General features: G+C 62.6%; 7 protein-coding genes across 7 annotated transcripts; all 7 read right to left on the bottom strand.

The window, feature by feature from the left end:
* Positions 1-873: 873 nt before the first annotated feature.
* On the bottom strand, positions 874-3,843 carry LMXM_15_0330 (conserved hypothetical protein; the record flags this gene model as incomplete). The annotated part of the gene is made up of 1 exon (XM_003873513.1): positions 874-3,843. One exon carries the CDS (start codon positions 3,841-3,843, stop codon positions 874-876), a length of 2,970 nt encoding a protein of 989 aa, XP_003873562.1.
* Positions 3,844-6,861: 3,018 nt separating this feature from the next.
* On the bottom strand, positions 6,862-9,054 carry LMXM_15_0320 (conserved hypothetical protein; the record flags this gene model as incomplete). Its single annotated transcript, XM_003873512.1, has 1 exon — positions 6,862-9,054. One exon carries the CDS (start codon positions 9,052-9,054, stop codon positions 6,862-6,864), a length of 2,193 nt encoding a protein of 730 aa, XP_003873561.1.
* Positions 9,055-10,532: 1,478 nt separating this feature from the next.
* Positions 10,533-12,503, bottom strand: LMXM_15_0310 (hypothetical protein, unknown function; the record flags this gene model as incomplete). Its single annotated transcript, XM_003873511.1, has 1 exon — positions 10,533-12,503. One exon carries the CDS (start codon positions 12,501-12,503, stop codon positions 10,533-10,535), a length of 1,971 nt encoding a protein of 656 aa, XP_003873560.1.
* A 1,746-nt stretch (positions 12,504-14,249) lies between these two features.
* Positions 14,250-14,690, bottom strand: LMXM_15_0300 (putative ecotin; the record flags this gene model as incomplete). The annotated part of the gene is made up of 1 exon (XM_003873510.1): positions 14,250-14,690. One exon carries the CDS (start codon positions 14,688-14,690, stop codon positions 14,250-14,252), a length of 441 nt encoding a protein of 146 aa, XP_003873559.1.
* Positions 14,691-15,273: 583 nt separating this feature from the next.
* Positions 15,274-17,682, bottom strand: LMXM_15_0290 (conserved hypothetical protein; the record flags this gene model as incomplete). Its single annotated transcript, XM_003873509.1, has 1 exon — positions 15,274-17,682. One exon carries the CDS (start codon positions 17,680-17,682, stop codon positions 15,274-15,276), a length of 2,409 nt encoding a protein of 802 aa, XP_003873558.1.
* A 1,912-nt stretch (positions 17,683-19,594) lies between these two features.
* Positions 19,595-20,158, bottom strand: LMXM_15_0281 (ribonucleoprotein p18, mitochondrial precursor,putative; the record flags this gene model as incomplete). Its single annotated transcript, XM_003873508.1, has 1 exon — positions 19,595-20,158. One exon carries the CDS (start codon positions 20,156-20,158, stop codon positions 19,595-19,597), a length of 564 nt encoding a protein of 187 aa, XP_003873557.1.
* Positions 20,159-21,761: 1,603 nt separating this feature from the next.
* Positions 21,762-22,325, bottom strand: LMXM_15_0275 (ribonucleoprotein p18, mitochondrial precursor,putative; the record flags this gene model as incomplete). The annotated part of the gene is made up of 1 exon (XM_003873507.1): positions 21,762-22,325. One exon carries the CDS (start codon positions 22,323-22,325, stop codon positions 21,762-21,764), a length of 564 nt encoding a protein of 187 aa, XP_003873556.1.
* Positions 22,326-23,193: the final 868 nt, after the last annotated feature.

Here is a 23,193-nt window from a genome sequence, read left to right as displayed (position 1 = left end):
GGCACAGGGGCACGCTCCCCAAAGGGTTCGCCCCGCACGCGTGTGTATGCGTCTATCTGGGCGTGGGCCTGTACGTGGCGCAGGAGGGATTACTTACATCACTGACGGGAGGCCAGTGAGTCGGCCGAGCCGACGGCAGCACGGCAATGCGAGGCGAGACCGGAGGACGAGGGGGGGGAGACAAGACGCAGAAGTGAAGTTTTGGCGGGCACTTGAGCTGTGCAGCCTTGTGTATGGAGGATGATGTGCGCATGTGTGTATGGGTGCGTGTCTGGCATAGGAACCCCACCAGTCGAATGACGGCTTGATAGCGCCGCGATCGCCTCCCAGCCCCACGAGACCATCATCGTGGCGCCGGGCGCTGCTGTGGACGCTGATGACGGACCTTTGTGTTCATCCGTGCGGGTGGCACTTGGGTTCCTCCGGCTGGGTTGTGTGCGACTCCGCCGTGATCGTCCGCGAAGCGCCTTTCCCTGTTGTCTTCGGGGCATCTCTCATATCTGTCTCGCACTGATGGAAATAAATAAATCACGCATGCGCGGAGCAACGCACGGAGCAACGCACGGAGCAACGCACGCGCTGTTCTGCTCCCGTTAAAACTGAGCTACACATAAAGCGAATCTTTCTTTAGCGTTTTGATGACATCGGCCCTCTAGCGTCGAGGGACGCCGGCGCGCCGTCTTCCACGCGTGTGCCGCGTCGGCTCCCCTTCGTCGATGCGGACAGGCACACACATGCCCACGCACGTGACCAACCCATCCTATGCATGCATATTCGTGACTTCGACACCATGGAGAGCCAAATCACAGCAGCGGCGGACACGGGGAGGGATGGTGGTGGTGCATGTGTGTGGGGGAGGGGTTATGTGCACGCTTAGAATGGACAGATCACTGTGCACAGTCGCAGTGGCAGCGAGCGATCTTCGTAGGGCACGGCAAGCGGCAACACCGCGTCAGGCATCACGTTCATCTCTGGCGCATGCGCCCACAAGTGTGCCACCCTGTCCCCCGCCGACAAGGATGAGGTCCACACCGAGTCACCGAGGGAACTCCCACTGGCGCCCTCGACGTTGGGCCCGTGCGAGCCCGGCTCCGAGGCGCTGCCTTGGAAGTCGATCGTCGACTCGTAGTCGCACAGGAAGTCAACGCAGCAGCTGCGACCCGCCGCGATGCACTCATCCACGAAAGCGTCCGAGTGTCGACCGCCAGGGATGACGAGAAAGCCAAGCTCCACCGGCGGCTGAGGGCGGTCCTCGCGTGAGGGTGGGATGATGGGGCTGATGGTCGCCAGCGACAGAATCGAAACACGAGACACCCCTGCCCCGTAGGAGTACTGCTGCTGCTGCTGCGCCGCGTACGGTGCTGCACCGGTGTCCGCAAGGTCATCACTGTGGACGAAGACGATCTCCTGGTTGTCGGCCAACCCCACGGCTGCGCCAAACGCCTGTTCGGTAGTCGTCGCGGCTTCTGCCGAGCCCGCCGCATCGAAGTCCGCCACCACGGCACGCCGCGACGGCAATCCCGTCAATGTACTTGGGAAGCCACCGACTGCTGTGGCCGTGCTGCTGCTCTTCACTTCACCGGCTGCGGCAGCCAAGGCTCCCGGCAACAGACGACGACTGCGTTGTGCGTGACGCCGCGCCTCCTCGTTGCATGCACTGCGCCGCAGCGTGTAGCGTTCCTGTGCCGCTCGCATCATTCCGACGAGAGACGCGCTCTCCGTGACGGGCGCGCTCTTGTCCGCGTCGCCGTGCACAAAGAACATGCGCTGTGGGAAAAAGTCGAAGATGTTGTCCGGCAGCACCTCGCCGGTGTCGCCGCCGCGGCGGTCGTCGAAGTAGGCGTGGATGGAGTAGCGCGCTAGTTGGTCCCGGCCGCCAGCGATCTGGTACAGCACCGGGGTGGTGAGGCCCGCGGCCTGGAAGTGATCCACGAGACCTTCGATGTTGTACATACCGCTGAGGCCGACGTAGCGGTGAATCGACTCACGCGGGTTGTACCGAGGGACGTTGTAGGCGACGTCTGACGGCGGTGGAACGCCTTCGTGGATGCCCTTCTCGGCGTTGTGCCGGTACGCGGAGAGCTGCGCCTGCGACAGCAGCGACATCATTGTCAGGTGCGCACCGGCGGACTGCCCAATCAGCGTCACATTGTTCAGGTCGCCGTTGTAGCGCTCCGCGTTGTTCAGCACCCACGCGATGGCGTCCGAGATGTCCAGCGTCATGCCCTCCATCGTCGTCTGCGGGAAGTTGCGGTAGTCGGGGCAGAAGACAACGTAGCCACGCTGTGCCAGCACCCGCGCTATCATGGTGCTCCAGAGGTGGCTGCCGATGATCCACACCACCCCCGAAACGTCGATCACAATGGGAAAGCGCTTGCGGCGCAGCCGGTGGCTCTGCTGGGTGTACTCGAGCGTCTTCATGATGGCGTCCAACGGCGCCGGCAGGACGATGTCGACGGTAGCCCGGTTGTGCAGGTTCATGCGATCCTCCTCGTCCTCCTCGTCAAGTTCGGCAAAGAGGTTTTCTTTGGAGAACGTGAGGGCATGCGGCTTGCGCTGCGGTTGTACAAGCGGTTCGCGCGCAGCTTTCCCGCGGCACTGTGGCGGCGGTGCCCCACTTCGCCGACGCAGCCGCCTCGCTGCTGCGCCCGCGGGCTGGCGTCGCGGATGTGGCCCTGACTGGTGGCCGGGTTGTGAGGGCCCCACCGTCACGTCCGACGCCTCCGCCTCCTGAAAGGCGGCAAGCACATCTCGCAGCATTGGATCGCTCGAGGGGTTCACCTTGGGTAGCGTCTTGTAGTACACAGGGCGACCTTCGTACCCCTGCATGCGCTGCGGGCTACCGCGCAGTCTGCACCCACTCATCTGCTCTTCTGTGCTGTCCGCCGGCGCTGCGCGGAGGACGGCAGCCTCGTCGACAGCTGCATTACGCCGAGGCTTGCGAGGCTGGGTTTCTGTTCCGCCGCTCGATGACGAACTGCCGTGTGCCTTGGCGCCTGCCGTGGCAGTCACGGAAGGGCTGCTGTGGACATCCTGCCGCTGTCGCAGCGGCAAGCTACGCATGGCGGAGCCGTCAGCCGGGTTTAGGTTGCACGTGACGGCGCCCATCAGTCGCTCAAGCGCTGTGGCGCCGGGCGGGCCGCTCGTGGAGGCTTCGGTGCCGCCGTGGCATGGTCTGATCAGCGTCGAGCGCGATGGTGTTGGGCGGCGGCGGTGCTGCGAAGACGAGGATACGAAGCTGACCTCATCGTAGCTGTCGGAGTCACGGCCTAAAGGCTCGCTGCTGATGCCAAGGGACGTGCGCTGGCCATACCCGCTGCCAGAGGCTTCCCAACATCGCAGAGTGGAGAAGGGGGAGGGATTATGCAGCTGTGAGAGAGAACGATCATCGACTTCACCGTCGACCGTGTGCGGCAGACTGTCACTGCAGTCTCTGGATGCTCCATTCTGCTGCCCAGCGGCAGGGGCAGTCGCTAGACGGCGTCGACGACGCGCCGCCGCGGCTGGGGACGATGGTCGCTGGATCTGCTGTGATGACTGCGTTGCTTGCGCGATGGAGTCCTTGCGCAGCGCCTCACGCAGGTCCACACCCTCTGCCTCCAACACGCGCAAGATGTTGCGCCACTTCGTCTTCTCGGAGGAGCGGTACGACACGCGGCGAATAATGTTCGGCGACGTCAGGTACCACCACCAGTGCGAGATAAAGCACACCCCAACGCACGCGCCGTAGACGAAAAACCGCAACATCTGCATCACCCACACCACCCCTGTGCTGAGCGCGTAGATTAGCTGCAGGGCGCTGGTGAGCATCCACACAATCTGCCGAATAGCGTACGGCAACATCTGCAGCGCAAGTTGACAGGTCGGGGGAGAGAGAGTCGGAGGGCGGAGGCGGGCCCCCTGAGAGAAAAGGACACAAAAACGTCCAAGAAGCAAGTCCAGAGCGTGGCGATGCGGTCAACACCCGCGTGCGCACGACACACGTCGAGGCAGCACCGGTCTCTACGCACGCACAAAGCACAAGGGATCGCAGCCGCTGCTGCCGCTCCAGACAGAGAGCGACGAGGAAGAAGATAGACAGACGAGGACCGCGAGAGGAACGACAAATGCGTGGGCGTGTGTGCGTGCACTGGCATGTCCTCCTCAGCGTGTTCGCCTCTTCCTGTGTCTCCCCCCTCCCGCCCACTACTTTTCCCTTCCAGGGGACGCCGCACAAGGACGCGCACACGAAGAGAAGGCAGACCAAGAGGCGCGAAAGGGCGGGGACGGGACAACGAGAGCGACAGAAAAACAAAATCCTCTACTCCGTGGGCGGCGTCCCGCTCCTGCTGTATTCGCGGAGAAGCGCGTATCTGCGCGTGCGTGCGAAGAGGATCACGGTGGCGCAGCGGAGCCTCCCTCCCCCTTCCTCGCCGCCACTGCTCCCACCACAAAACACAACGACAAGGGGCGACGACACGGGGTGGGGTGGCGCCAGGTTTAGGACGGAGACGGTGGTGTTTCTGCCCTTCACGTGTGCGCTGGCGTGTGCTACCACCCTCCCCACTCACCACCACTTTGAACACGACACAGCAGCAACAACTGCAGCGCCGCAGCACAGGAGGTGACAGCTGAGGAAGGCGATGCCGCCTCGCTGCGTGTTTGGCCCCGTGCGATGGTCCTTGTCGGCTGCCCAACGAGCAAGAGAGAGTGCGATGCTGTCTCTCCGCTACCGTGCCTGGCGAGAGAGGTGAGTAGTGCGAGCCGCCCCGTCTTGTCTAGCGCCGCACCTCACCGGCATGCAGACACGCGCGCACGCAACGCTCACAGACACGCGGGCGTGCGGGAGATGGAGAGAGAGAGGGAGGGAGGGAGGGAGAGAGAGAGGGAGGGAGGGAGGGAGGGAGGGAGGGAGGGAGAGGGAGTGTGTCTGGCGATGGAAAAGAAAAAAGACCCCGGCAAGCAGAGCAGCGAGAAACACACCCAGCCGCCGGCAGACACCGACGTGCGGGCAGGGAAGCAGCCAGGGGAAGCGAGTAGAGACAAAAGAACAGGCCCAAAAAGGCGTCAGGAAGGGAGAGCAAGAGAGGAGCGAAGCGAAGCTGTGGCCGCACACACACACACACACACACACGCACATGGAGGCGGTTGCGTCAGAGCGCACCGGAGGATGCCGGAGAGGAAGGGCGACTGACTGGGGACAGCAGGAGGAGATGGAGAGGCGAGCAGGAGAGGATCGGGCTGCCCACACCACGGCCTATGCGTTGTTACGTGCGTCTCGCCTCCACGGTGCACGCGAGTGCTTGAGCGAGTGATGAGGGAAAGTGGGAGCGGCTGAAGGCGGCAACACGTACGCGCACACAGCAGCAGCGACAACGGTGATCAGGCTCGGGGGATGCGGCAGGGAGAAGGGCAGGTATGGCTGAGAGTTCGAGAACGCAGCAAAGTAAGCGGGGGACGACTTTGAACGGGGAGGAGGAGGAGGGTAACACCAGTAACCATCAACGAGTGACGTGCGGCTAATGACGATGATGCCACGTCAAGTGATGGAGAGGGGCTCGTGATGACGGGGCGTGGGATGGCTTGAGTGGTGGCAGGAGCGGGGGGGGGGGAAGGGGAGGGCAAAGCGAGAAGAATACCAAATATGAGGGAGAAACAGATGTGGGGACGACTTTACAGTTCGGCGGCCTCTTTCGAAGTAACGCGCGTGTGTGCGTGCGTGTGTGCGTGCCGGAAGTGGCCGGCGCCGTTTGTACAAAGAAGGTGCAGCGGGGATGAGAGAGAGAATGGCGCAGTGGGGAGCAACAATCCAAGCACGTACACTGAACACAGGTTACCGTCTGTGTAGGCGATTGCGATGCGCAGTGTAACGGCAGAAGAGCGACGCCGGCGCAGCCATGCGTCAGGGGATGTGGACGATGCACGCTGGCCCATGAAGAGCGCAAGAGGAGAAGAGATTGGAGGCGGCTGCCCGCTGCCATCGCGCGGCTGGTTTACTTCGCGGTTGTGTTGGTTGTCGCATCGCTGAGGAGAGGGGGGGGGTAAATCGGCAAATTGGGGCGAGCACCGTTCATGACCAAAGCGTGAGTTGGTGCATCAACGCGGGCACATGCGGAATCGGAGTACCGTGGCACCGAGGCAGCCCTCAAACAGACTTGGAGAGAGAAGGAGGTGTGCCACTCAAGCCATCCCCCTCTCCCACGCGCACCAAGGAGGGGGGAGCCGTGGCTTGAGCACAAGCACGCACGCACACACCGACCTAATGCACCCACAGGCGCATGCAGATGCCCACACGCATCTCTCCTTCCCTCTCTCTCCCACACACACACACACATCCCCTTCGCGTCTGCGTGCGAAGTGGATGAGCATCGCCACGCCAACGGCGAGTGCTAAGGGAGCAAACACAAGAACCGATCCGGAGCGAGTGAGCGGCGGTCGCGACCGAAACAAAACAAAAACTGCGCAAAGTACCACTCAACACCTAGCTCTGTGCGTGTGCGTGTGCGTGTATACATATATATGAGGTGGTGGGGGGGAGGCAACATAACGGCACCAACCACCTCGCGTGCTCGATGGCGCACTCGTGACGCGCACACATGCGCGGAGCTTTTCCATCCTTGGCCCCCCCCTCCCCCTCCCTCACCAATCATAACCACACACACACACACGCACACTGGACCTCAGGCAAAGGGGCGGTCAGGAGCTTCGCATGTCCTGCTCGAGATGATGCTCATGAGCACCAGAGGTAGAAGGCGGGAGAGGCGAGATGGAGGGGCCGGTGGAGAGATCGGCACAGAGGCGTGGAGCTGGACGGCTGCTTGACGGGTGCACGCACCCACACGCACACACAGACACGCCCGAGATCATCTGGAGCGCATCTTCTCAAAAGGGACAGATGTAACTGGCCAGCTGCATCAGCTTACTGCGCGTGGAGGGTGGGCACGGAGATATCAAGATGCCGTCCGGCCGCGTGGCGGGGAGTACAGGGAACGTGTAGCGTGCATCCGCCGAGATACCGCCCAGCGCGGGGCTCAAACCCTTTGAGATGGAGTCCAGATCCATGAGCTTCGGCCCGGAGGCAGAGCCGTCAGCGGCGCCGCTGGCCGCACTGCTCACAGCCAAGCTCGACGTTCTGGAGTGCGCCGCGTCTGTGACGACAGCACCGCCGTCTTTGCTGATCGCCCCCACCGATGTTCGCCCAGTCAACTGCGCGTGTCGGCGTTCGTCGTCGTCGATGTCGTAATAGCACAAAAACTCGACGATGTGGCTGTTGCCGCAGAGCGGCTCCTCGATAATGGAGTCTGTGTGTGTGGCGCCGGGGACGAGGATGTACTCCATGGTCACCGGCTTCGGCAGCGTCTTGGCCGCTTCCGGGTTCTCCTGAATAACCTTCACGATCGCGTCTCGCTGCGCGTTGCGCATAACGTACACAATGTTCGCGCTCTCCGTGACGGGCGCGCTCTTGTCCGCGTCGCCGTGCACAAAGAACATGCGCTGTGGGAAAAAGTCGAAGATGTTGTCCGGCAGCACCTCGCCGGTGTCGCCGCCGCGGCGGTCGTCGAAGTAGGCGTTTAGCGTATATCGGGCCATGTTTGACTTTCCGCCGGCGATCTGGTACAGCACGTCACGGTAGAGGCCGCGCCTGTTGAAGTGCTTTACGAGGCTGGCGACGTTGAAGATGCCGCTGAGGCCGACGTAGCGGTGAATCGACTCACGCGGGTTGTACCGAGGGACGTTGTAGGCGACCTTCGACGGGGGCGGCACGGACGCGTGGATGCCCTTCTCGGCGTTGTGCCGGTACGCGGAGAGCTGCGCCTGCGACAGCAGCGACATCATCGTCAGGTGCGCACCAGCGGACTGCCCAATCAGCGTCACATTGTTCAGGTCGCCGTTGTAGCGCTCCGCGTTGTTCAGCACCCACGCGATGGCGTCCGAGATGTCCAGCGTCATGCCCTCCATCGTCGTCTGCGGGAAGTTGCGGTAGTCGGGGCAGAAGACAACGTAGCCACGCGCGGCGAAGAGGCGTGCCACCAAGAAGTTCCACAAGTAGCAGCCAACAATCCACGCACCACCGGTGACGGAGATCAAGATCGGGAACCTCTTGCGCGTCAGCTTACCGCGGCGCTTGTGCGACGGATGCTGCTGCTGCTGCTGCTCCGGCGCGGTGCTGCCGGGTTTGGGGCTGCGTTGGTGCTTGCCGCCGGCCTGCATGTGCGCCGTCTCGTCGGACTTGCGCTCCTGATCCATAAAGCGGAAGAGAGAATCGAGCGGGACGGGGAGGTAGATGTCCAGAGTGGCGCGGTTGTGTAGGTTCATCCGGTCCTCCACATCGTCCTCATCGTCGGAGTCTGTGAAGCTTTCGTTCGAGACGGCCGGTGTCAGTGACACCGGCACCTGCACCTGCGACGACTCCGCACATGATGTCATGGGGACAAGCCCTGCCCGCTGCTGGTGCTGCTGGCTGCGATGCCGGTACACCCGCTGCAGGGCTTCGAGCGTGTCGTCAAAGGAGTTGTTGAAGGTCAGGGCCGTCTTCTGCCGAGCCGTGGCCTGAGAATGAGCCTCGTCGCCGATGTGCATCGGAAGTCCGTTGACGAAAGTGCCGTCAGCGGGGTTGATCGCGGACGCCCAGCGCTCCACCGTCTCCCGGTCCACCTCTTCGGGGTCCCTGGGCAGGAGCGGCGACGGGGAGGCGCCAGAGTGCACAATACTGGCCCCGCTGGGCGATAGGTGCGCCTCGTGGTTGCTGCTCATGGGACTCCAAAGGAAGGTGCTGGTGCGCCCCGCGGCGGCCACCGATTCCCGGCTCACTTGCTTCAACAGCAGCGCCTCCAAGTTGCGTAGCTTCGTTGTCCGGGAGGAGCGGTACGACACACGGCGGATGATGTTTGGCGAGAGCAGGTACCAGAAGACGTTCGGCATGAAGTAGACCAAGTCCATCGTGGCGAAGGTGACGCAGCGCGCTGTCATGAACATCCACTTGATGCCGATGCCCATCGCTGCAATCAGCTGCGCGGCGGTGCCGATCAGCCACAGCACCTGCTGAAAGACATACTCGAAGGTGCCGCCGACCATTGCGTGAGTGGCGAGAGAGGAGACGAGGAGCGTGAAGAAGGGTGTGCGTACAGGGTGCAGCTCGACGAGGCGGGGACTGTGCGCGGATGCGGGCACGCACCTTGTGAGGGCGGGTGTTTCGTGGGCGTATGCGTGAATACGTGCCGGCCTTTACAGGCACATGCATTACGCTAGGGTGGGCAATACGGGGAGACAGACAGTGCGCAACGCAGGCAGAGACAGAGAGATGGGTAGAGCATCCACAAAGGTAGCGGTAATACAATATGCGCAAGCGCACGTGGGTCCCGTTTAACGCGTGCCTCAGCTCTTTCTCCCCGACGGAGAAGGGTGGGGCAGGGCAGCAGGGTGGGGTGGGGGGAGTAAGACGTCGGAGGCAGGGAAAATAAAGCGTGCCTGGCGAGACAGCAGAGAAGGGTGGCGGCGGCGTCGTGGAGGGGCCCAGTTGCGGCTGCCGTGATACATCAATGCCACCGTCACCATCATCCGCCGCGGTTTGCACGGTTATGCGCGTATTCAGATGCCTTGCCAGGAGAGGGCAGGGCAGCAGGGTGATCACGGGGGGGGGAGGGAGGGGAGCCGAGTAAAGAAGAAGCCGCGGATCCGTGAAGAAAGTGTGCCAGTGTGTCTGTGCAAGAGATGTCATAGAGGCGGAGCCCAGGGAGGAGCGGGTGAGGGAGGGAGGGAGGGTGGACCTCTGCAGCCCGACACCCATGCCTCCCAACCACGTGTCCTGCATGAAGCGAAGCTCGTGCAGAGGTGACGTTGACGGGATAGGGAGCGCCAGAGAGGAGTGCTTTATTGCACGACGCACCGCTAATCTAGTCCGCCCCTCACCCCCTTCCCATGAACACGTACACGCGTACCAGCTTGCAAGTGGGCAATGGCCAGACGAGCGTCCGCCATTATCCTCGCCATGGGCATCCTCTTCTACGGCTGCTACCCTACTGCACGTCGAAGTGCGTGGTCCTCACGCTCACGCGCGCTTGTTCTATGCGTAGTGCCCACTTGTGAGCGTGTGCTCGAACCCACCGTTCACCTTTCTCTTACCACCGCCTCCGCGTCCGTCTGGCCCCTGCGGCCACGTTGACCCGCGTGACTTGACCACGGGCTCCGGCACGGATGCGCAGGGAGGTAGGGGCAACAGCGGGGAGACGTGGGGGAGAGGAGGAAGGGGGGAGGGCGACGTATGTAACATCGTGTCGAAAAACGCCAGCAGCTGTCGTCGCGTCGATCTCTGAGACGGAGAAAGAGGTAGGACAGACTGCACGATGGCGTCGACAGGAGTGGCATACCTGAAGAGCGTTGGAGGGAGGGGGGCAGGAGGGGCAGTGGCGGCAGAAGAAACAACAAAGTACAGCGACGGTTCCGTGTACATGTGGCCGACTGCACGGCTTCCTCCCTCTCCTGCGTAGTTATACATAGACGCATCACCAGCGAGCACAATGGTTGCCCGCGCAGAGCCCCCGCCCCTCGGCCACTCACGACTGCTCACTCATCGCACCCGCCCAAAGGTCGTAAAAGTAGAGGCGGCTGAGGGCGACACGAAGGCTCTTGGCGAACGGGTTCACGCGGGTGGGCAAGGTCAGCTCGCCCAAGGGAGGAGGCCCAGAGAGTGATGCTGGAGGAAAGGACATGGTTTCGCCTGACATGCCAGTCTCGGTGCATACACGGGAGATACCAACACCCTTAGGCGCTGCAGCTGGCGCTAACTCCGTAGGTGGGCGGAGAGGCGCTATGGAAGCGCTACTCAGCGGCGCCTGACGCGCGGGTGCCTCTGAGACACTGGTGACCATCGCATTGCTCCTCTCCTCGTCTCCCTGCGCTCTGAGCCTCGAGGCCCGGATGCGCGCCACCAACGCAGCGAAGGACTCCTCCTCACCTCCGTTGCTGCCCTCTGCGAAGCCAACAGTGTCGGTGCCGCACGCCTCACCACCCGCGCCGTCGGTGATACGATGCCTTGCTGCCGAGGTTGGGGAGGATGGCTGCTGCGGCCCGTTGCCAGCAGCAGAGTCAATGCCTCTTGCAGGAGTTCCACGAACGTCTCGCTTGGTTGCTTCAGAGCTGCCTATTGTGGCAGACGGAGCCCAGACCCACCGAGGTCCTGCCCCCCCCTCAGCGGCCACAGGAGTGTCTGCGCCGGCTGCAGCGTCGACGTCAAGGCCACAGCGAGTACAGCAGCACCTTGGAGCGTCATCCGACTTCCCCGTTGTCTGTTGTCGAGCCTCCTCCGATGGCAGAGGCCCCCGTGGCTGTTGCAGCGCGCGTTCAAACCACGCGTGACATGATGGACACACTGCCACTGTCACAGCAGCCGTCATGCGCGTCCGCCACTCGAGCGCAGCAGCTCCGCCGCTGCCCGCATTGTCCTCTCTGCCAAGACGTACTGTCGAGGTCCAACTCGACCGCGGTGGACCACCTTCTACGCCACTCGCGCATTCGCGTTGCTCCTGCACACGTTGGCGGAGCGCCATCGCGTACGTTGCCGCGGAGCTGCGCGCGACCGCCGTGCCCTCCGTGGATAAGGAGGAGAACGCGCCACCGCCGCCACCACCACCACCACACGAGCGCAACACTTGCGCTTTCATTCTTCTCGTTGTGGTGATCGCCGATGACGTCACGGCGGATATGATGGACGCCTGCGAGGCGGGCCGAGAGGCAGAGAGTGCAGCAGAAAGGCGGCCAGCGGCACCGCGACCAAGCACAGACGGCCGCGATGGCGGCTTTGTGTACAGCTCGTGAGACGCAGCCGCACGGAGATTGCCGGCCGGTTCTACACCGCCCGCGAACATCGGACGCTCCCCTCGTTCATCCCAACTCAACGCTGAGGCCGTCACCGCTATCGAGCTGAAAGGCAGCGGTGCTGATGGGCAACGCCGCGTTCGCCATGTGGTCGCCAGCCCCGTCTGACCATCGCGATCCTCCACCTGCCGCAGTGCCTCCTCGTGTGACACATTGTAGTCCACTTCATCGGCGGCGGTGCACAGCGCTTGGTACGTGCGGAGTGCGTTGCTAGAGTCTAGAGGCAAAGGTGCCGCGCCGGTAGGCGTGATGGCGGTTGCTGCTTCTGCGAGGCGCATGCAGGCGGACGGGGACGCGGCGTCCGCTCCACCCCCATCAGCGACAACCGGCTTGAGGTGGAAGTCACCTTCTAACCACGCGGGCGGTATGTCAGCGATGCCGCCGCCCGCTGCTGCTGATGCAGCCACGGATCCTGAGGTTGCAGAGCCGGCGGTAAGCGACGGCGCCCGTGGGCCACGTGCTCCACCGCCACCACCACCACCAAAGAGAGGCGGTCGCAGCTCCTCCTTGATAAGGGCTCTCCGTACATCCTGCGAGCTCAGCCCCGTCCGCGCCTCTGCCCGCAGCTTCTGAACATGTGCATCGAGGGCGCGCAGCGAGGGCTGGACAGGGGCATGAGCAGCTGTCTTCGTGCCGCGGTGCGCGCTCATGAGACCCAGGTATGGAAAGATGGAGCGATGGGGAGGGGGGAGCGATGGTGATTACATGTATCACCTCTCCCACTCCCTCCTCGTAGCAGAGTGGCGGCCGCGGACGCACAGGAAAAGAAGAGCGAGCCTGCGGGAGGTGGACAGTGTGAGGCGCGCTGCGGTGCTGTCGCCTTCCCGACTACTGCCGCTGTCTTGGCTTACCCAGAGATCGTGTGTATGCGTGTGCGCCTGCCTGCGTGAGCGCACGTGTTGCGCGTGACGCGAAGAGGCTTGAAAAGGGGGGAGGGAGAGGGAGGGAGGTTAGACGACGAAAAGCGAGGAGAAAGGGCTGGAGGTGATCGCCTACGAGCGGCAGACTCACCGCACAGATGTGTTGTGCTGGACGCCTTGACACACATAGATGAGCAGCTACTTACCGGGATGGTTGACATGAGCACCTCGGCTGCGCCCCCCCCCCAGCGCGGATGGGAGGAAACACGAAGGCGAAGAAGACGTGCACACGCGTGTGCCAAGCCAAGGTGGCTGCCACCCCCACTGCAGCGTCGAGCCAAACGAGAAACTCCGCAAAGAGGCCTCCTGTGAACGCTGACGTGCACCCATGGGGGTCTCCTCGCAGCACCTGGGCAGCGACAGTGCGCACGTGCCACCGACCGTGTATCGTGATCGTTTGCCATATCCCCCCCCTCCGCCCTGCATCACCGCCACGGGCCTCCTCCCCTCTCATCTTTCTGCATACATCACCGCACAACACTCAGAGGCATGTCGTTGAAGGGGGGAGGGCAGGTTCGCCGAGGTTAAATGCATCAGTAACCCAAGGAGGCAGAAACGGTGCTATAGCGTAGGTGCGCTTGCGTTTGATTCTTCCGTGGCTGCGCGGGTCCTTCGTGGCGAGGGCGGGCGGGCGGGGGGGGGGAGCGCGCACATCCCTGCTGCTCTTCCGTTCTTTTTCCGTTGCTTCATCATCATTACCTCTCCCTCTCTTGTCGTCCCCTGTGCATGTGGTACGGGGGGTTGGGGGGAGGAGAGGGAGGGATGGACGGCCTTCCTCAGGCCTGCGTACGGTCGTTAAAGGGCAGAAGAAAAGGATGCCCCATCCCCCAACGAGAGGCAGACGCTCGCTCTCCGTCTGCGTGCCCGCACCACCGCCCCACGACATATGGAGAGAGAGAGGGAGGGAGAGGGAGACACGATGGGGAACAGTTGATCCGTCAAAACGCAGGGCAGTGTGTGTGAGGGAGGGGAGGGCGGGCAGACGGACAGACGGAGAGAGAGAGCGACACGGCGACAGCCCACGCAGCTCTACGTGGAAGAAGAGGAAGAGGAGGAGGAGGAGCCACACTTTGGCCGTGAGCGCAGCCGCGGAGGAAAGACACGGCGACACGCACACACGGTATTACAGAGATGCAGCAGTAAAAAGGCGGAGGAAAGCCAGCGCGCAGGCGTCGACGAATAAACCCTCGCTGCGGTGCAGAGGCAGGGGAAGAGCACGAAGAATTTGCGTGGCGCAGGGTGAGGCGGTGCCCGATGAGCTGGTAGGGGGGAGGAGAGGGGGGAGGGGAGGTGTGTGTGGAGAATGAGAAGAGGCGAGAGGGGTGCCCTGTCCAGTGGCACAGAAGTACAGAGACGCCGGTGGAGCGACACGTAAAGGGAAAAGGGAAGAGGATGAGGGTGATGAACAATGAAGCCCAGCGGGCGACCGCTAAGGTGAGAAAGCACAACGAGCGGGCGAGCTCGAAATTGGATGTCTTACTCTGTGGCTGCCTGCATCTGCCGGCCTCCGCACCAGACGCCGTAGCGCAGCTCCGCGTCTTTGGGCAGATACACCACGACCGGGTAGCGGCTCCTGTACGGGAACATGGGTGCGGTGGACATGGCGACGAACTTGCGAACCTTCTCGCCGTGGTCCTCATCGTGGACGTGCATGAGGGTGGAGGCGGCCTGTTTCTCCAGCTTCACGTGGAAGAACGTGGCGCCCCAACCCTCTACGCTGTGCTGCTCAATGCTGCCGCCGAGCGCCTGATGATTCGCGGCGTCTTCGCGCGACAGCTCCAACACACGGCCAGGGATAAGCTGCAGCATGTACTGCTCCTGCTCCGCCTCATCGCCCTTGTGGTCAAGGGCGAAGATGACCCGCTTCTCCCCGGCCTCTGCCGTCGGGTACGGGGCCTCGATCTTGCAGTACGACATGATGGGGATGGGGGTTCGGTTAGCGTGTGTGCGTGTGCTTCAGACGTAAGCTGGGAGGGGGGAGGGAGGAGAGGTGCCGGTGTAGAAGATAAAGCAGCGCGTGAGGAGTCGACGTTTGTGCGCGTGTGTGTGTGGGGTGTGCGTGCGTGCGCCCCTTCGGCGCAAATGGAGGGAGAGGAGGAGGGGGAGGAGGGAGGGCGAAGCGGACGTTCTCTACCAAGCGAAAAAGAGAAGACCTGTGCGGGCGGGCGGAGTGGGGAGGAGTGATGGAGCACTTCGTCGTGCGCGGGCATCCTGGACCCGCCCCCCTACCCGCTTCTTGTCCCGCTAATACCGCCTGCCGTCTACTGCACCGCGCCTCTCTGCGACACATCAAGCGTCGAGTGATGCGCATATTCGGATACCAACCCATGCACACGCGCAACTTGGGCATAGGCGAGGGAGGGGAGGACTGTCACTTCAAGGGGCTTCGTGTCGTCCACGGCTTTAGGTGCTTACACACACACACAGATAGACAGGCGGCCAGACGCGGAGAAAGGCAAGAGTGCCAAAGATATGCTGTGGCAACACGCACACACGTGCCCTACAGAGCCTTCTCGTCAGAGGTGGCGTCAGGGGGACGCGCACCGTCCTCGGGCGGCAGCGGCGACGCTCCTTGCGCGTTTCGCCGCCGTCGCATTAGCCGCAGCCGCATCTGCCGCCGAAGCAGCATATCTGCTCGACTGTCCAATGTTCCAGATGAAGAGGGCGCAGCACCAGCGCCTGCCGGCGATGACGACGCCTTCGCATAACGCCGCAGACGTCGCCGGGCAGCCGGCGTAGGCGCCACAAGCGTGTGCAGCGGTGGCCGATCTTCCACGGAAACGTCCATGTCATCTTCAGCCCAAGCCAAGGCCGCCTCTCGTCGACTGTCGCCCTCATACCCGGTAAGCTCTTCCTCGCCGGCAGCTAGTTCCTCCGCCGCCAGGTTTAACGGCCTATCGTCCTCAGCGTCGCCTGCACGCGTTGAAGAGGAGGAGGAGCTCGGGGCTGCCAGCTCCACCGCGCCTGCCCCCATGTCTATCGCAGAGAGCTGGGCCTCACTTGCCGCCCCCGCCGTACTGCCCGCCGAAGAGGTATGCCGCCGTGCACGTGCAACGCGCCTCTTGCGCCGGCGCTGTGACGTCGCAGGTGTCGCCGACGCCGCTGCCGTGGCTGGCGGTGCGAGTGGGTTCGGTATTTTCTCCGCCGGCTCGACATGGTCCAGCACACCGCTCCGCATGCCGTACACGTAGCCGCTGTACGGCATGTTTGACTTTTGGTTCCACCACTTGAGCGGCCGCGCGCTGGGGGCGTCGTCGAAGATGTAGTGGTCGACGCCCTGGTGGACGTTGTACTCGAAGAGGCTCAGTGGCACACCCCTCACAAACGGCGAGCCGACGGAGCCGCCGGTGGGAAAGACAATGGCCGCGTTGCTGTCCGCCGTGCCGCCGGTCTGCGTGCTGCGCGCATCCGTGCGGATCACCGCGGGGCGGGAGAGCTGAATGCGGAAAGGAAGGTCCGACTCGAGCGGCACGTACGGTGGCGGGGTGCGGGTCACCCAGCTGACCGGGAGGAAGCGCTCCATCCCGGCGAGCCGGCGCAACTCCTGTAGCCGCGGGTCCTCCAACTCCGCTGCCGCCGCCGCCGGCACCGCAGCGTCGCCACCGGCTTCCTCCGTCAGTGCAGGCCGCAGCAGTTGATGGTGCAATGCGGTGCGATGGATGAGCTGATGCACGGCGTCCACGGCTGTGAGCACCGGTGCCTCGAACTGCCCCATGTAAAGCCGCTCATTCTGGGCAACCTGCGAGGAGGCGATGAGGGCGACAGCGTCGGCCCCACCCTGGACGCCGATCAGGCGCACGTGCGGTGCGAGCAGCGAGACCTCGTACGGACGCAGCCGCCCCACCTCGGCGCTGTCGCACAGCTGGTAGTCGTAGGAGCCCATCTGACTCTGCAGAGCCCCGATGCGGCGTGTGCGTTGCCAGAGCATCGGCTTGCGCTGGAACCAGGTTCCATAGCCCTCCACAGTGGACATGGCCACCACACCGCGGCGCACGTGCTGCTTTTGTAAGTCGAAGGACACGCGCAGCGTCACGGGGTCTATCTCCAGGACCTCGCGCACGTCAACGGGGCCGGTATGGATGATGTGCGTGCGCAGCCGCTCCCCACGAATGCCGTACGCACAGCTTATGTAGGACGCCTCCACCAAGCCGCGCATCTGAACCACCGAGTGCTGGGCAAAGGTCACGAGATACATGGCATGACCCTTCTGGACGAGGTGGCGAAGCGCGTAGTTGGCGTGCCGCGACATGAGCTCCAGCGTCGTCAGTTTGTTGTAGTCGATGAAGACGTCGTATCCCTCCGCCGTACTCGATGCCGTCGAGGACGAGAGACGACAGGAGTGGCCCGTCGCCCTCTGCTGCTCTTGTGCGTCTGCCGTCTTCGGTGTGTCGGTGCGTGCACTGCGCGCCTTGGGCAGCACGTGCACCTCCGGCAGCAAAAGTGGACGCCACTGCGGGTCGCCGAGCTTGTACGTGGCTACGTAAGAGTTGATGCGATTGATGTTGTTGCTGCGGTGGATGGAGGCGACGCAAAGTTCGTCGGCGTCTCGCACCCATCGGCGCGGGGCTGGGAGCGTCTGCGTGCCGATAGCGTCGCCGTCCTCTTCGTTGGGCGCGGCTACACCGGACGAACCTTCCACATACTCGTCGTGCGCTCTCGCTGCGGGGGGTCGTCGAGCCCCGCCGCCACCACCGCCCCTGTTGAAGCAGCTCAGTGTGTCCGCAAGAAGCCGCGTTGCCGGGCCGCCTCCAGGGCCAACATTCATGGTAGGGCTGTGGATGAGCGGCACTGTAGCACCTCGCTGGGCGAGTGCCATGGGGTACGTGAGCAGCTTCAAGCGCTCTGTGTTTGCCGCAGTCCGCGGTGACTGGCGGAGGCGCACCGTGCGCGTCGCTGCACGCGGCGGCATCTTGCCTCGGCGCTGCTGCTTGGCCTTTCTCTCAGTTTTCGCGCTTGTTCCTCTCGGCAATGAACGACAGCGGATTGGGAGGAGGAGGAGGACGGAGAAAAGGCGTCGGGTAAGGCGTCGCCTCACAAAGGAAGAGGGGAGGCGCCGATGGAGTTAGGCAGCACCCCTGGCCCAGGCTTGAGGAGTGCAGCCGACGTGCTGGAGCAAGCGTGTGCAGCTGCCTGTCTCTGCCTGTGTGCGGGGTGTGGGAGGTGTGGGGTGAGGGTCCGCGGAGCAGAAGGCGCAGCGTCACAGTCCTATCAATATGTGCAGCCGCTGAGTACGTCCAATGCACACCACACTCGTCCTCAGCCACGCAGCATCATCAAGAAGGGATTCAGAGAAGGAAAGTCACCGTGAGGGTGTCAGGAGTGCGCGTTATAACATGTTGGGTGTCAAGAGGGATAGAGGTCGTGTTGACGGCAGTCAGTGACATGGCCTGCATGCGAACTACTCGCACGGGCCCGATGGCATGATGCGCTGACACGCCCACGCACGTCACACGCAGACGTTCAAAGGCGTCATTTCCGTGTAATGCAGCTCACTATGTGAGCATGCACGGGCGTGTATGCACTGCCACTATCACCACCACCTCCTCCTCTGAGCAGTACCTGGAGGGGGAGGGAGATCCGGTACGGTTGCCTTCGCCGTTCGGATTTTGTTCGCTACGTCTCTACTGCTAAGCGCGCACACACGCACGCATCACACCACATCACACACGTCAACAGAATGGAAAAGGGATAAGAGAAAAGAATCGGTTATCAGCTCGAGAGAGCACGCGTGGTGGCCGACACGCATGCATGCATCATCATCACCGTATCTCCAGCTTCTGCCGCCCTCCTCATTCCCTGAGCGTGAACACGCTGAGCGTCGTTGCCACAACGAATACAGACCTGCGCTCTCATGCGCACTGAAGAGAGAGGGAGTGGCGGTCGGAGAACTGCACAAAGCGCGATTCGGCGCGCGGACGTGATGTGTGTGTGTGTGTGCGTGTGCACACCTTTCCTACATTACGTGATGTATCCCTCGGTCACGCTGCTACACGAGGACGTGCAGAGGAGAAGCGGCGACAGGGAGGGGAGAGGAGGAGGAGGAGGAGGAGGGGGCGATACAAGACTACCGCTTTCTGCGGCCGGCCGTCGCACCCCGTCTCCACTTCTCTTGCCACCATGCGATGTGAGCGAGCGAGCCAAGGAGGGGGAGAGAGAAGAGCCCGCAACGTGAGGGAGGCACGCGGTGAAGAGCAAGACAGAGGAAAGGGAAGGAGGAGGGGGGGGGGCGGAGTACGCCTCACCAAACACGCATCGGAGAGAAGCGCGTTGATGTCTTCGCGACGGTGGCAAGGAAGGAGAGCGTGTTGGTTGCGGTGGTGGTGGTGGGGGGTGGAAGGCGCGGGCTGTGGAGCTCGTAACACGACAAAGAGGAAAGCCGCTCGAGACGCCCTTTCCAGACAACGTTTTTCCCTTCCCTGCCTTGATCCGCCAAGTTGCGCTTCCTGCCACCTGCGGAGAGGGCCGATGCACCCATCCAGACGCACACCACCGCACGCTCGTGTGCACCCCCTCTGCTTTCCTCGCACCACCCTCCCCCTTTCTCATGCATACTTAACGTTGCCGTCAACGGCATGCGCAGTGTTCCACTGCTGCGCACACACCCACGCATGCCTCCCTTCCCCCTCATCGCTCACCAGCACACGCCGCAGTTGCGTCTCCTCTCACCCATTTCCTTAACGATACGATCAAGATACGCGTCGCCCAGGCTCGGCTGTGATGCATCCTCCGCACCGAACCGTCCACGAGCTGCCATCAAAGTGGATGGTGGTGGTGGTGGTGGGGGGAAGAAAGTACAAGTGGCACGCGGCGTATGCAGCGTCTTACTGGATCTTGATGTCGAGCAGGCTCTGCTGCTGCGCCAGCGTGCTCGGGTGCTCCTTGCCGTCCGCCATCGCCTTCGAAGCGTTTGCCTCGTTCTGCTGCACAAGGTCCGCCGGCACGCACTTGAACTCAGCCTCCATCAGCTTCGCAACGCAGTAGCCGAGGCGGAACTGCCCGCTCTGCACGCACTCCTTCAGCACCCACGTCCACGACTCCTCGTTCGGCTTCACCTTGTTGCGGTGCTGCATCTCCTCCATCAGGTCCATCATCGCGCAGAACTTGCTCTCGTTCTCCACCGGCTTCTCCTGCTTGCTCGGCGCTTCGTAGATCCTCTGCAGCGTCGCGTTGTACGTCTCCAGATCCGGCGGGCAGTTCTTCACGTTCATGTTCACCAGCACCTCGCCAGCCTCGTCGTAGTAGCGGCAGTTCCTCACCTTCTCGATCCACGGCGCCGTGTTCGTGTCCACCTCGTAGCCGAACAGGTCGTACTTCTTCGCGCCGCCGGCGGACGCGAAGCGGGCCGCGGCAGCGGTGCACATAAGCTGGCTAGACAGACGGCGCATGCTTGAGGGCTTTTCTTGGGCAGGTTACTCCAGCTTTATATGGGGGTTGCGGCCTGACGAGCGGGGCTGTCGAAGGGCGGCTTTATCGGTGACGAGGGTGTTGTTGCGAAGTCCTTGTGCGGGACTACGTGCAGGAACGGCGCGCAGTGTGCGTCGAGTGGGGGAGGGGTAGAGGGGGGGGGGACGTGAGAGGGAGAGAGAGGGAGAGAGAAGTGTAAGACGCGCGATGACACTCCGGCACACACATACACACATACACATTGGGAGAGGAAGAGTGTGCAAGACAGAGGGAGCACACCCTAGGGCCGATAAAGTGTTGAGAAGTCGCCTCCCTCCTCCTCCTCATCTTCGACATTTCGGTGCTCAGCGTAGCGGTGGTGGGCAAGACGAGGAAGAGACTCGTGAAGGCATCTTGACACCACCTTCGACACACAGAGCAGAGCGGAGGAGGGAGGGGGAGGGGACGGGAGAACGGTGCGAGGTAGGAAGGGCCGAACATATGGACGCCGACTTTCGCCCTTCCTGCGCCTGCACTCCCCCTCCTCCCCCCTTTCCTTTCCCTTCCCTGTCGAGCGCGCGTCGCTTCGACTGCATGGACGTGGCTGCCGTCCCTGTCGCTACGTGCTCGGGTAACTAACACTCCCTTCATTATCCCTACAGAACAAAACAAAAGGGGACTAAAAGAAACGAAGAGAGAGTGGAGGCGTGATGGGCACACACACGCACACACACGCGCCGGTGCAAGCGCTCATGCTTTGCATGGATGCGTGTGCCTGTGGTGTGGGTGTGTGTGCAAGAGCCTTGAGGTGAGCGAGAGTGTGCGTGTGTGCGAGTGGGGGGGGGCGGAGGGGGGAAAGGGGAGGGGCGTAAGTGGTGAGAGAGTCGCAGAGACACGCCCCTCGGAGCCGTTGGCCCTGTTACTCGTCCCCGTTACGCTTTCCACACGAATGTTCAGACAGAGACGTCACCGTCCCCCACCCGCTCCATTCGCTGCTCTCATCACCTGCCATCCCTACGTTGCCATACCCTCCTTCCCTTTTCCCTTCCACTTCGGTGCGCCCGGCGTCGTCGTCATCATCGATGCGAGATCACACGTGCCTTCCTACGCGCAAAACAAAGGTCACGTCCACTTCCTGCACGCACGTCATCCACGCAGACGGAGAGACAAGCGGTTTGTAGTGTTCACACGCGCGCGTGCGCGCACTCTCCCTCGCTCCCCGCCTCCCAAGCACCCCGTCACTTCTGCCTCGCCACTGCTTCGTCTCCCACGTTACACACAACTCAACGGCGCGGCGAGACGAGGTTAGGAGGTGATGGATATGTATGAACACGCAACGCGGGGGGTGGAGGTGAGGGCTGTCATCATTTACCAGGTTCACGGCATAAAGGGCTCCACACCTAGGCAGTATGGAGAGGGCAGTGGGTGGACGTGTGTGCGTGACAGAGGGAGACGGAGGCAGAGGGATGCAGACGATACCCACATATGCGCACCCGCACCCACGCACAACCCCGAGCATCAGCGCACTTCTGTACCCCCATGGCACTAACCATCCCTCACCTGCTGCTCACCAATTCACCGTCATCCGTCCAAAGTCACTACATGTTACTGGATCTTGATGTCGAGCAGGCTCTGCTGCTGCGCCAGCGTGCTCGGGTGCTCCTTGCCGTCCGCCATCGCCTTCGAAGCGTTTGCCTCGTTCTGCTGCACAAGGTCCGCCGGCACGCACTTGAACTCAGCCTCCATCAGCTTCGCAACGCAGTAGCCGAGGCGGAACTGCCCGCTCTGCACGCACTCCTTCAGCACCCACGTCCACGACTCCTCGTTCGGCTTCACCTTGTTGCGGTGCTGCATCTCCTCCATCAGGTCCATCATCGCGCAGAACTTGCTCTCGTTCTCCACCGGCTTCTCCTGCTTGCTCGGCGCTTCGTAGATCCTCTGCAGCGTCGCGTTGTACGTCTCCAGATCCGGCGGGCAGTTCTTCACGTTCATGTTCACCAGCACCTCGCCAGCCTCGTCGTAGTAGCGGCAGTTCCTCACCTTCTCGATCCACGGCGCCGTGTTCGTGTCCACCTCGTAGCCGAACAGGTCGTACTTCTTCGCGCCGCCGGCGGACGCGAAGCGGGCCGCGGCAGCGGTGCACATAAGCTGGCTAGACAGACGGCGCATGCTTGAGGGCTTTTCTTGGGCAGGTTACTCCAGCTTTATATGGGGGTTGCGGCCTGACGAGCGGGGCTGTCGAAGGGCGGGGAGGACGACACAGCGGCGGTGCTGCAATAGGTTTGTGAGTGGGGTCACGTGTGTGGGAAAAACGAGGAGGAAGTACCAGAGAGCAAGACGGTGGACGGAAGAGGCGAAGAGAGAAAGTCATACAACGCCCACGCAGGCTTCTGCTAGAGGTGTGCATGGGCGGGTGCGTGTATGTCAGAGAAGACAGTGTTACTCAAGGCGGAGGAGTTCAAAGTTGACCCGAGTTTTGCCTGCCCGCTCGCCACCGCATTCCCCCCGCCGTTTTCTTTTACAGCCACCGGAAACTTTGGTGTCGATGCACATGCAGGCAAGTTGGGGGCCGAGAGAGGGCAAGGAGGGCGGTGGTGCTGGTTGGTTCTCATTGCGTCCGTCCCGCACTCCCTCCTGATGGGCTGTTTCCCATTTCCCGTTCCAGCTAGCTTATAGACGACGGCCTACCGCAACGGAGTATTCCATGCAACGGCCAGAGGAAGAAACGAGAACGCTGGATACGAAATAAAGCATCACCATCACCATCACCATCAGCGCGGATACAAGGGGGGGGGAGGGAGTGGAGGGCGAGAACCACAAGCAGTCGCCCCATAAAAGAAAGTCAGAAGCGGCTGCGCGACAGGGTTGGGTGATGCCCCTATCCACACCCGTCCCCCTCTGCTCCCCCTCCTCCTCCCAGTTCCTACGCCGCACAGCCCCGGACTTTACGAATACCGCACACACACACACAAAACAAGCAACAAACGACCCCAACGGAAAACAGCCACAAGCGCACAGGAGAAGCGGAAGACGGGGG

Source organism: Leishmania mexicana, chromosome 15 (assembly GCF_000234665.1).
Source record: "Leishmania mexicana MHOM/GT/2001/U1103 complete genome, chromosome 15".
Classification (NCBI taxonomy): Eukaryota; Euglenozoa; class Kinetoplastea; order Trypanosomatida; family Trypanosomatidae; genus Leishmania; species Leishmania mexicana.
This window is presented reverse-complemented; position numbering and strand designations above follow the sequence as displayed.